General features: G+C 39.7%; 1 protein-coding gene across 1 annotated transcript in view; it reads right to left on the bottom strand.

Annotated features, from left to right (window-relative positions):
- The window catches only part of CA8 (carbonic anhydrase 8), a 99,529-nt gene that overhangs the window by 18,574 nt on the left and 67,520 nt on the right, over nucleotides 1–13,435 (bottom strand). Inside the window, exons 5-8 of the mRNA XM_024572197.4 lie at nucleotides 12,676–12,738; nucleotides 10,426–10,474; nucleotides 8,627–8,739; nucleotides 1,731–1,898 (exon numbers count right to left, since the gene is read on the bottom strand). Of these exons, the coding sequence (XP_024427965.1) occupies nucleotides 1,764–1,898; nucleotides 8,627–8,739; nucleotides 10,426–10,474; nucleotides 12,676–12,738 (360 nt within the window). The 3' untranslated portion in view covers nucleotides 1,731–1,763. The remainder of the gene's footprint in view (nucleotides 1–1,730; nucleotides 1,899–8,626; nucleotides 8,740–10,425; nucleotides 10,475–12,675; nucleotides 12,739–13,435) is intronic.

Here is a 13,435-nt window from a genome sequence, read left to right as displayed (position 1 = left end):
TCTTATAATTTATAATTGCATATTTTAAGTCTTTATTTTTCCATGTCAGGCTCCCCACCTCAGACTCTGTTTTATGAGGGTAGGGACCACATCTGTCCTTCTCAACTCTGCATACCCAGAACCAATCACATAGCAGGTGCTCAATAATGATTTTTAATTGAATATATGTTTTTAGCCTCTACTATAAGGCTTGGCTTAAAGCACTCTTGGATTTTCTCCATTGTTACCATATATGAATTACTAAAGGTTTCTTCTCATTCCTACCAAAGACAACTTTGCCTGGCTCTCATCATCTCCAAAATTAGAAGGTGAGAGGAACTGTACTGTCTAACACAGAAACTGAGAATGAATGAGTGACTGGAATATATGACATGCACGGTTCTAGGAAACTTCTGATTTGCCTAGACATTCAAAATACAAAGTGTTATGTGTCGCGATGGATTCAAAGTAAAATAAACATGTTTCAACCCTGAAGAAGCTTGAAATCTAACAAAAAAAATAAGAAATACACAAATAGCTAAATGGAAGAAATAATGTGAAATAAGAGGTACAATTTAAAGGAGAAGCCTAGAACTCATGCTGAGAGCCGTATTTGAGTTGGGCCCACAGGGTGGCTAGGATATCAACAGGCAAGAGGCAGGGTGGGAGGGATTGTGTGAGCAAAGCCCAATCGCAGAAGAAAAAAGACAGTTTGTCTGGAATACTGGGTACACAGAGTATAGTAATAATAGAGGCAAGAACAATGGATTAGGAAACATGGACAAAATGATCACCTTTTAAAATTCCTGTGTCTACTGTCTAGTTCATGAGACTGTGAGCTTCTGGACGCCCAAGACTTCTATTCACCTGTGACTCACCAGTCCATTCACTGTGCCACTCACACAGTACGTGATTATATGCTCCCAATGGCCCGTTAAACAGTCAAAGCTCTGTCCTGCTTACCCAGGAACCTATTTCAACAGATGCTATTCTCTTACAGGAAGCATGGTGTGCCAGCCTGGTGCTAACCTATGAATGCATTCTTAGGCAATTTATAAGGTAAAGAAATAATTCAGCATATAGTCATTTTTGTAGACTTTATCTTCTCCATGTTTGTGATACTTATTTTGTTAGTTCCATAAGGGTAAGGAATACATATATTGAATTCAATCTATTAAAATGTATATGTTATGTTTCTTTAATCAATGAAAAACCCATATTCAGATTATTAATCAGGGCTCCTTGATTATCAAATAACAGCACTTCCATAGGACAAGTATTTTCATTCATGGCAGATCTGCCCTCTCTTACGCCCCAAAACAACACAATCAAACCTGCAGTAGACAGTGAGGGTCAGCTCTGAGGCTCACATACTCTAGTCCCTTCCTTTACGTTCCTCAGTCATCAGGAGGTGACTGTTGAAGTTTCAGGGACTCAACGTAGTAAAGTACCAAAGGGGTGCTTGCACACCCCTGTTTCTCTGTCTCAGGGTGCCTTTCCTTATGAAAGCCCATAGTAAAGCCAAGTTTGACATGAAAGGCTACTCTGGTGACAGATATAAGGATTGCAGATATTTTTTCAACACTACAAAAATTTTATGAAACTATTTCACTTGTAACTTAACGGAGCTTAAAAACGGGTCATAAACTTTATCAAAATAAAATTCATACTGCTGAATTATCCAGATCACCACGAGAGTAACTCTGGTCTGATAGGTTTACACCACTGTGTGTCCATTCATCTGCACATACCGGGTGAAGGCGGGCTCGTCCTGCGCTTTCAGGCTATTGAAATGCAGCTCTGATGACTCTGTCACTAAGTGGCTGCGTGGGTCTAAAATTGTCTCCCAAAATCCCGTCACAGCCCTCCACAAGTTCCGCCCCCTTCACATGTGTCCTCAGCCTTCGGAATTCTTCAATCTGAAAATAAAAGCGGGGGAAAAATGGATCAGTCATCTACTAGACATTAAGAAGATTGGGGTTTCATAAATGACTTAAAATATGCAGAAGTTACCCCAATTAAAAGGGAAAACATTAAAACTAAAGCTCAAAAAGAGGAAAAAAGACTTAATTCTTCCAGACCTAAGACATTAGACCTCATCCTTGCAAGAGAAATGAAAACAGAAGTAGAGATTTCAAGGTCAACCCAATAACCAAGGAAACCTGCTGGGTTAATTAATGCAAAATGATATGACCTCTCTCAAAAATCTTTCACGCCTGCCTATAGGATAATAAGAAAGAGTGAATGCATAGATGTGTTCTTATAGCCTTCCCAAGTATATCATTACTTAATGAGTTCTGATATTACTGTATGTTAACACTGATTACATGTTAGATTTATTAGATGAAGGTTTCCTTCATCAAAAGATTCTCTTGCTGCTCTTCCAGCCCTTTGGGATCACAGGTTCAAAGACTAACTGATTTTCCAAAAGTTTTAGCCCAACTCCCTCTCTTAGCAATACTGATTTTCATGTTCATCCCCCTTTCTCAGGTGGCCTCTCTAGGTCCTGTGGTTTCCCATTACCTGTGAAGAGGCTGTGCCCACAGTCCCCAGGGACCTTTCTGCACCATCAGCTGCACTGCAGTGTCTCTGACCTGCCAGGTCTGCACCCCCTAGCCAGCCAGGCATGACCCTCTGAGAAGTGCTCAAGCAACAAGAAAACACATGAGGAACATCACCAGGCTCATTCCTACCTATTGGTTGATTTACCTACAGAGCTCATTGTCTGTTATTTCTTTTAAATGCCACATAATCACATGACACAGACATTCTGCATTCTTTACACGAAAGGACAAACTGAGACCAAGAAGGGTAAGAAAGTTTCCAAATTAACCAAGCCTGACAATTCCAAGTCCACCTGCTCTTTTCAGAGCTCCACAGCCACCTCTTCAGAAATTCTGGTCCAGTCAATACAGGCTATATCAGGCATTATCCCAGGATGTTGAACAAATGTGATTCAATCGGCATCAATCCACCTGAAGTCCAACATCTGTGTATCAGAAAGTTTTATCTACAAAGGTTCTTCCTACAGCACAGCCATACAATTCTTCCATTCATGAAGTGAAATAAAATGCAAGGAATCAACTAATGATCAACTAATAAAAATAAAAAAAAACCCTATGGACTTTGGAGGGCCCACGAAACCCCTGAATGATATACAAAATTTCACCTGTGCTTTTTTCCCAAAGTAGATGTTCCCTGATTCAAAAAGAATTGAGTCTCGTAAGATGCTAATTCAACCCATGCATATACATGTTGGGGAAAAAATTAAATGGGTTGTTAGATTAGAACCCAGGTTGGAAGTCTGACTTCTAATGTTTCATTTTTCCACGTCTCCAATACTGTTTGATGTTCTAAATCTGAGCCAACTACAACTGTCCTTTTTTAAAAAATAGTATCAGTATTTATGTAGAAGTGCCAGTCAGATAAGTAATTAGCTGTTTAATCTACATGATGGTTTGTCACTAGACCTTCTTAGTCTTAGAGTGGGAATATGAGTAACACTTAGGCCGTGCTACACCTGGAAAGGGTCTAGAGCCAAGGCTGCATGAGAATCCCTGGGACTTATTTGTGGAATGTATTTTTTACTCAGTTTTCCCTAAGTGTGGAGTAGAAAGGAATCTGGAGGATCCTATGCTTTTTCATAAAAGAAGAATATGAAGGTGAAGGCAGTGGGCTTGGCATCAAAAGGCCGGTTCTCACCCTGGCTCTGCCACACAGGACCCAAAGCACCAAAGGACTTCACCTCTTTCAGCCTGTTTCCACAGGCGTACAATGGAGAGGAAATAACAGTATTCACAAAGGTGGTATTAGAAGCAGAAGGATTCCTGAAAATTATTCAGCGTAGTTCCAAGCACATACAAGTATTTGATAACTACTAGCCAACTTCTTTTGAAGTGAAACCTTTAGCATTGTGGATAAATATTTAACAAAAAAGTAGATTGGAAATAATAAACCAGTGGACTGAGAAAATGGAAAGTCACCTCTCCTCACATTCCCTTTACATGTAATCCTATGTTTCGATGAGCAGTGTGGGCTAGAAACTTGACTACTTCAACATATTTTTTTTAAATACTCCATTTTTATTGACTTTGAAGTTCATTTTAAAGCTAGGTTAATTTATATTTACGTATTCTGCACTGACGACCACTCTTTCGAGCTCCAGGCCTCAGCTGGCAGCCCCTTCAGTAAAAGCAGCTTCTAGACGAGAGGATCTGAACCAACAGTGAGCCTGTCTCAAGTCACTGCATTCGTACAGAGAACTATTTCACAAGAAATGCTGTTCTCTGATCAGAGCAGCGCTTTGAAGACTTCAAACATCAGCAGAGATCGAGGGGAAAACACGTCTTTCTGAAATGCCAATTTTTTCTGAAGTAACCACCCCTCAAACCCTTTAGTCACTTCAGATGGTGTCGAGTGCCTACTGCGTTATCCCACACTGAAGTGAGAGACAGTGAGCCGTGAACAGAAAGTACCACGGGATAAAAGTCTTCAACAAAACTCAAATGTCAGGGCAGTACAGGGGCAATCATTATCATATATATCAGTACGTATGGCTTCGTCAATTTTTAATGCTACTCTACTTAAACATGGTATTTGTTTTTAACCAACTTAAAAGAGAGAGAGACAACAGAGATCCAACACTTCAGAGACAAACGCTCCTTCTTCTGAAGGCAGCAGAGTTGAACAGCCACTGTTCTCTGAACTCGGGTTGCGCTCCCATTGGTCTAAGCAAGACGTTTATTCCAACCTTCACTGACTCGTGACCAGGTTTTTGAAAGCTCAGCTTTAACGCTGCTTTCTTTATGAGTGCATTTAAAGGGCTAACGTCACTCATTATTTTGAAGTTTGAGGTTTGACACTCATTATTTTTAGGAGTCCCCAAGACCCTATGTACATCTGCTAATTGACTTATTGTAACTTACATCTCACGTGTCATCATGTTAAAAGAGGAAAAAACACATAAAAGGTGGTGTTCTCGTCTTATTTTCTTTTATCATCAGACTATGATGATGCATGAATTACAGTAATACAATTCTTTATGGCAGCAATCAAAAGAGTCAAAAGCAAACTGTACCTGAGCAGTCTGCATATATAAGTGTACACGGTGAGACTTCATATACTATGCACCTTCCGTGTACCACAGCCTGGTTTTTGTTTGTTTCATTTTCTTCAGTGTCTTTCACAAAACACTGCTTCCCCTTTCTTACTGAACTCTCATTCACAAACCAACCCTCATTCTATCACTTACTCCTTAATCTGATCTTTTTTTTAATTTCTGAGGAGGAGCTCAGAGAGCATTTTTTTCCCCAGAACATAGAGGTAAACTTTCCTCTTATTCCAGTCCCCAGGCTGGTCTCTGCCACTGTCCCTCCATGATCCCTGTAGGACCATTACTGACGAGCCACACATACTGAAACCGACTCAAGATTTCCCGATTGCAGAATATGTGACCACAGGGGATGTCCTCTCTATCACGAAATACACTGAAGAAAGAGACACCAAATTTCCCACAAATACCTAAAAAATAGTGCATTTTAAGAAAGGAAAGAAGGAGTCTTCAAGGAAAGAGCAAATCTTAAAATTGCACTGTCTGACACAGCAGCCACCGGTCCTAGGGGGCCACCGAGCACTTGAAATGCAGCTAATCCGAGCTGACAGGTGCTGAATACACACTGGAAGCCACTGTGGGAAAAGAATGTTAAAAAAAACACTCACTGATGTGATTGCATCTATGTTAAAATGATACTTTGAATATATTGTGTTAAAATAGACTACTTGAGTTAATTTCACCTTTTATTTTGACTTCTTTGCTGTGGCTATGACAAATTTTCACCTTCATAGTTAGCTCGCATCATGTTTCTGTAGGAGAGGGCTGGGTTGCTGCCGCCCTTCAGAAACAGCGTTCTGGTGTTGGAGTGGAAATTACACATGGAGATAAATGCCAGCAGATGAAAAACAGCAGTTCTCAAAGTGTGTTTCACGGAATAAGTTCCTGCCCCAGACCTACCAAATCAGCAACTGTGGGGTGAGGCCCAGCAATCTGAGTTTTGACAAGCACTCCAGGGAATTGTTTGAGAATCACGGATACAGAAAAAAAAAAAGTTTACAACAATTGTTCCAAAGCACTTGAAATCATTTTCAAACATGACCATGCTCTGGTCCTACAGCAACTTGTTTGAGGGTTAACAGCCCCCCAAACCCCATGTGGAACACAAAGACAAGAAAGGCCTGCTGAGGACTCCTGGACATAATCAGACACCCTAGATGTCCAGGCCCCGATGTGCTCCCAGATCCCACAGGCCACGCACACACTGCGCGTTAACTCGGGTGTCGGGAGCTAAGATGAGTCCCACGTCTCAATCCACAGGAAAATGGGACGGGGAAAGACGAAGAGGAGGTAAGACTGAAAAGAGACAAAATTGACATGGTTTTCCAAATTCTGACACATATCCACACTGTGAAAAATAATTAACACATTCCATATTGTTTTGTTTCATTGGTGTTACTTGATATTGAAAGAACAGGAAATGACAAAGATAGACACATCTAATTTGAGAAAGCAGGGAAGTTAAGAAATAGAAATAGCCCTGGCTAGTGTGGCTCATTGGATTGAGTGCTGGCCTGTGAACTGAAAGGTTGCCAGTTCAATTCCCAGTCAGGGCACATGCCTGGGTTGCGGGCTGGGTCCCCAGTTTGGGTCATGCAAGAGGCAACTGATCTGTGTATCCCTTGCACATCGATGTTTCTCTCCCTGTCTTTCTCCCTCCCTTCCCCTTTCTCTAAAAATAAATAAATAAAATCTTTAAAAAAAAAGAAATAGATTAATAAGGGGAAGATGCTGAAAAGGGGGAGAAAAAAGCAGAAAAGAGAGAATAAAACTTAATTTTCAATCCATGTGTGTATTCACGTGTATGCACAAATATTTGCATATATGCAATTATATTGAAATACCAAATTTTATAAATTCTGAGTATTGTTCATATTTTAATGGCTCTGTGAAGTCAGAATATGTTTTACAATTTCTGTTGTCAGATCTGATGAAATTATTATCTTCATGGAATCTCATCTCTAAACATAACAATATAGCTGAAAAAAATTTTTACTTTGGCTTCCTAATGCTTAGAACACTGTTTATCTTAAAGTAATTCAATGGTTATTGATCATAAAAAAAAGAAAATTACACTCATTCAAATTCATCCAATTGTGTGTTTTTCCCTGGCATATGGTATTGCTTGCTAACCAAGCACAATATAAAAAATTCAACTAAGCAGGCGCTTCCAATTCCATATTCTAGAATTCTTTGTCCTCGAGAAGATGTAAATGTTCCATGCCACGTTTGTCAACCACACACTTCAGCAGAAAACTCCTCCTTGAATCAAGCTGCTGTGTACTTCATAGGAAAGCGTTATGACTGAGAGCCTTTTTTTAATGTTGCTAGTGCAGACATTATTATCCATGGCAGACGATGTGTTCGACATAGCAAATGCTTCCACCATAATGCCCAGCAGCTTAATCACATATGTTAACCCTGTAAGATGAAACATTCTTTTCTTCAATACAAAGTTTTACACTTCTCAATATCATCAGCTATAGAGATGCTCCACCTGCTATTCACTATTCCTTCTATTGTATATATCACTTCTCACTCTCTCTTTATCTCTTTTTCTGTTCTTCTTAAGTACAATAATATGAGACCTCAGTTTTTCATTTAGATTCTCAGTTTTACTATCCTCTCTAGACATGTTTCTATTTTTGCTCTGCTTCCTCTGAAAGGATAGGAGCAGCGACAGTGCAACCTTCAGGTCTGTTAAGGACAGACTGACTTATACTCGCTTAAGATTATATCCAATCACTTTTTCTAACGCACTCTGAATTGCGTTTTAGTATGCATGCGTGTGTCTGAGTGTGTGTGTGCTTTTTAACATTGCTGCCTGCTTTAACATCTGCCCTCCAAACAGATGCTAGTGGGAGCTTTGTGCTAATTGCATCTAAATCTTTTCTCTTGAAAAGCTATAGCTAATTGCAAAGTCATCTATTTTCTAAAGCAATTGAGATTATTACTTCCAATACGCATTCCTTTGGCAGAGTCTCCCTTTTAGGAAGATATGGCCAATTATCGAGGAGCATTTACAGCATCTATGCAGAGCCCAAGGTGGGAGGTAGGTGACCAAACGTGGGGCTACAGAACAATCCAGAATTTTCCAGGGTATTCTTTCTAACTCCCTCACCTTTCTTCACCCAGATTTGTTCTTCTGCTAGCCTAGGAAGAACTAGCTCCAGGCCCACCTGTGACCTACAGAAGAAACCAGCATTGTCACTGACTTCCAAGACCTTCTTCCTCTCCCTACCTGGGAAACCCACACACAGGACTGACTAGACTTATCAAAGTTTGACTATTTCAGTGACTTCTATTTACTTCATAAAAACTGGCTTTTAAAACACAGATCATAAAGGATAACTGGGTTTTGTTCATCCCTGACCTTTCAATTGCTTTCCCAAGCTCGAGACATTTAACTTTCATCCACAGAGATGTGACTGATCTAAAGAGTCTCCACACAGAAAACAGACATTTCCCTTTCACAGAAACAACGTTTAACCTTTCACTCAGAACTTCATTCTAAGAGATTTAAGGTACCACACTCACCTGCAGCTGGGATATAGTTAAAGGGTATCGGAATAATATCCAGGTCACGCCTTCGCTGCAAGGCGGGATGGTGAGAGAGCCTTCGTACACCCAGTAGTCCCGCAGCAGAGGGTCTGCGCCGCCACGCGGACATGGCACAAAAAGGCGAGTTAGTTAATCGTAATTTTGAAGACTCTAACAATAATTTTCAAAATTACAAATTTCCTAAAAATACTTCTCATACTAATGTCATTTTTAAACTAAAGTCTTACATGTATTCTTAAACTAATCATCATAAAGAAAATAATTGATGGAAAACACTATGAGTCCTCTATTATTTATAGAGATTTCTATCAACAGTTTACTATGCGTATCCAAATATGGTTGTGTAAACTTGATGTATAAACTCAATATATATAAACTTGATAAAACTTGGTACATACCTATATCAAGATATACAGGTACATATCAAGTTTAGTCACTTTGGCCGAAATGTATCCATGGTATGTTTGGTTTTTTTACTTTGTTGAAGGATTTATTTAATTATACATAATATTTACTGAAAGCTTGATATATGTAAGGTTCTATTCTACATTAACTCATTTAATCCCTACAACAAATCAGTAAGATAAGTCCTATTATTAGCCCCATTTTTCAGATGGAGAAACCAAATCACAAAGGGTTACATAATTTGCCCAGGGTTACTGGGCTAGTAACTGGCAGAGCCAGGATTCGAACCAAAGCAGGCTGGCTTCAGTGGTGTTTCTAACCATTCAGTTCTAGCTACTTCTATCTATACTGCTTCTTCAATATTAGGATAGGCTAAAAGTTATTCTTATGAAATCTTTTAGCTCTGCATCAGAGGAACTCATGATTAAATATGATGGACAAATGTTCGTTTTCTTGTAAAGCAATTACACGTAGAAAGTGGAAGATACAATGCATCAACCTATTTGGTTTTGTTTGAAATACTAAGAAATTTGGCCCTGACTGGTGTGGCTCGGTGGCCTGAGTGCCAGCCTGCTGACTAAAGGGTCGCCGATTCCATTGCCAGTCAGGGCACATGCCTGGGTTGCAGGACAGGTCCCCAACTGGGGGTGTGTGAGAGGCAACCAGTCCATGTTTCTCTCCTCTCTTTCTCCCTCCCTTCCCATCTCTCTAAACATCCACAGCACATCCACAGCGGAGACTTGGGCCTCGGAGGTAAATGCCTGAACCCTGGTGCAATCATTTTGACTTGACTTTCCTTCTGGTACTTTGATCTTGGCACGACAACCTGCCACCCAAATTCTTATTTTGTCCCATAAAATCTTTTTAAAAATATTTTTTAAAAAAGAAATTTCACATAATTTAGGCAAAGATTTGCGAGGACCAAAATTTTGTACAAATCAACCTTTAACTACAAATTATATTCTGATTATTTTATACACAATTCTTACCCGTTTGGGCATACCTAAATAATCATTGCAAAGAGGTTAAAATTCGATGTAAAGTTTATTTCACTCTAGAGGTTAATAAAAGCTTCGATGTAAAGTTTATTTCACTCTAGAGGTTAATAAAAGCTTCACTGATCAATTTTAGAAGCGTACCAAGCTTATCTTATTATGCTGATGCAATTTTTACAAAAAGGAAGCCTTTCATGGACTCATGGAACTAGTGGTAAAGTAATTTTATTTCAAAAGGTTTACCTACTACAGAGAATATATATATAGTAAAGAAACTATACTGCCTAATAATGTATATAGTTATATATTCTGAGGGAAGCCATGTACTCATATCCACAGTCTAAATTCAGCTTATGCAATCAGATGCACACTTACCTGGCAATAAAGTGTTAGGATTAAAGCAGGGTATTATTTTGGACTTCCCCTAAAAAAAGAAAAAAAGTTACCCCATGTTAACAAACCTTCTTAATTTTACAATAAAAGAGTCACTAGCACTAAAAACCCGAGTTGAAGTTTTCTCTGAATGACATCATCGGACCCCACAGATATGTGGCTCATTCTGTCTTCTCACTGGAGCAACAGAGCCTGCTTTCAACAAGACCCCTGCTCTGAGTCCGCTATTTTCCACCGCAGTCCCGTTCTCCTGGCAATTCCCGCTGTGAAACTCACACCTGTCAATCTAGTGCCTGTCCTACTTCCCCTGCTCCCAGCACATCCACAGCGGAGACTTGGGCCTCGGAGGTAAATGCCTGAACCCTGGTGCAATCATTTTGACTTGACTTTCCTTCTGGTACTTTGATCTTGGCACAACAACCTGCCACCCAAATTCTTATTTTGTCCCATTTGGATTTGGTAATCCATCTCTAGGCCCTCTTCCGCATGCTCTCCTCCTCCAGACAGGGAGATGTGACATGCGAATGAAAACATTCACCTTCAGTCAACCTTTATCAAAGCCAGATTTAATTTTCAACAAAAACATGTGTGCCTTACTCAGTAATTCATATCAATGATGACTATTTTAAATAGTGCTGTTTATTTTTTTTTGAAGTCCTTTGTATGCCTTTATTTTATTTTTTGTGATCTGGTGACTGAGATTTTATTTTATTTTTTTAACATCAAAATTACAAGTTAATTTATTTTATTGTATTTTTTATTGTGTTTTTCCCCATTTAAATTGCTCAGGCCTTTGAGGCAGACAGACTTGTCATGGCACATGGACATCTCTTACAAATCTGCTCTGTGAATGCAGACATAACGGGGAACATTACTGTTACAACCTCTACGTCTCTTCCTTACTTTTAGAGACTATTTGACATGTCCGAATCCAGCTTACTTGCCTCCCACCACCCTCCTGAATTCTGTAATGACTTATGTCATATTAGCCAAAGAAAAAAAGGAAAATTTCACCACCTATTTTTATCAGATAAATGTCAGTCAAAATGTGTCCTCTTTTACCAGTTTCTTTGACTCTCAGCACTTCCCCGTGGTCCCTGGATTCATTCTGAGCCTGCTCTGGAGATCTTTGGTAGAGGTTCTTTACCTGGTTCAACATTCCCTGGGCTAGGGCTAATCAGACTTCATTCCCAAATGGGTTTTAGGATTGCCTTTGGGTTTTTGGATCTGTGGGCTGTGCCTCGAGCATCCATACAGGATTAAACTACTCCCTCCAAGGCCACTCAGATTCTACTGACGGTAACGTAACCATACAAGGTACTGTTTACAACAGAACTTGGCTTCCCAGCCGTGCTGGGCTTACTCACTGCAGGGTCACATCAGTCTCCATCACCTTCTCTGGGGCAGACTATCTTACGGCTTACGTGCACTTGTCTTTTTTATATATAAATACTGTGAAGTACGCCTGCCACGACTTTCATTTGTTTCATTTACACAACTTTCCTGTAACCAGTGGGCGGAAAAGGTTAACTCAACAGGCCTGGGTTGCTCGAATCCTCACATTTCAAAAATGGCCTGTCTTTAAGACTGACCCGTGTTAATATATTGTATTGTCAACTGTAATTTAAAAATAAAACAAATTTTTTTCAAAAAATGTTTTAAAAAAATAAGAAATGGCTGTTTAAAAACTCCTGTGTCATAATCTCTGAGCCCCTGGGGTATTCTGCCTTATAGAGTGTTTTGTGTGCCTGAGGCCTTGGCCCATGCTGTACCAATTTGATGAGGTAAGGTGATCCTCAGAATACGACGTATGGTGAATGTCTAGTTTGGCTGAGGGTCGGGGTGGGAAGGCTGGGGTCTGAGTGGCTGAGGTCAGTCCCACACGCAATGCACGACCCCTAAAAAAATCCCTAGACACCACAGCTCAAGAAGCTTCCCTGGTTGGCAACACCTCACACGTGTTATGACACATCACTGCTGGAAGAATGAGGTGCATCCCCACACTACACCACTGGGAGGGGACACCTGAAAGCTGGGCCTGGCTTCTCCTGGACTGCTCCATGAGCCTTTCACTGCACTGGTTCCTCATTCGCGTCTTTCTGCTGTAGTAAAGCACAGCCACAGAACAGCAGCTTTTCTGTGAGTCCCTTTAGTGAATCATCACGCCTGAAGGTGGCCTTAGGGACCTCTTGTACAACCAGGGTTTTTATTTCCTTTACAATAATGCCTTACCTTGTATTGAATATCCTGAAGGATTTCAGTCACAGCCTTTAGGCCTACGTGTTCTTTTCCTATCTGAAACATATAAAGCACACACCATGACCACAAAGGTATTAAATACTTCGCTTTTACTCAAAATAACTGATTACGGAAGTGAGGATCGAGTCCACCTGAATTTCCTTCTTGGGGAATAATTAAATGACCTTCTCATTAATAATCAGGTCAATGTTTACTGAAGGTAATTAAAGTTGTAACAGAAGCTAGCACAACCAAATATTAGATATGCTCTTGGATGTTTCCAGGAATCCATTCTAAATTCATCATGCTATGTGTACGGCACTGTGCTGCAAATGAATCAAATCATATAATACAGCGATATAAACATTCCAAAGATATTTCTAAATCAAAATTGCCCTTCACATTCCAAAGCCTTTCATTTTCTCCTCTGGCATTTCTAGATCATTATTATAAAAATTTTGTCAATGTTGAAAAATTGTATTAACTCAGAAAAGTGGGTATGTAATTTTATACACTAATGCCACCGATACCAGGACAACTTGATTACAACCGGACGTAATTTCTATAACCACCTTTGTAGCCTCAAATAATAATATGCTGTTCATGACTTTCTACTTTAAAAGATCATATATCATTACCTCTTTGTCATGTATAAAATGTTCCAATGAACTTGAGACTTTAAAAAAATCTTACATTACGTAATCTGAACTTTACTTTTAAAAATTTTCAGTGCAATCTGATTTCCACTTTTCAA

Source organism: Desmodus rotundus, chromosome 8 (genome assembly GCF_022682495.2).
Source record: "Desmodus rotundus isolate HL8 chromosome 8, HLdesRot8A.1, whole genome shotgun sequence".
NCBI classification, from domain to species: domain Eukaryota; kingdom Metazoa; phylum Chordata; class Mammalia; order Chiroptera; family Phyllostomidae; genus Desmodus; species Desmodus rotundus.
The sequence above is the reverse complement of the archived record's forward strand: the minus strand, read 5'-3'. Positions and strand labels throughout refer to the sequence as shown.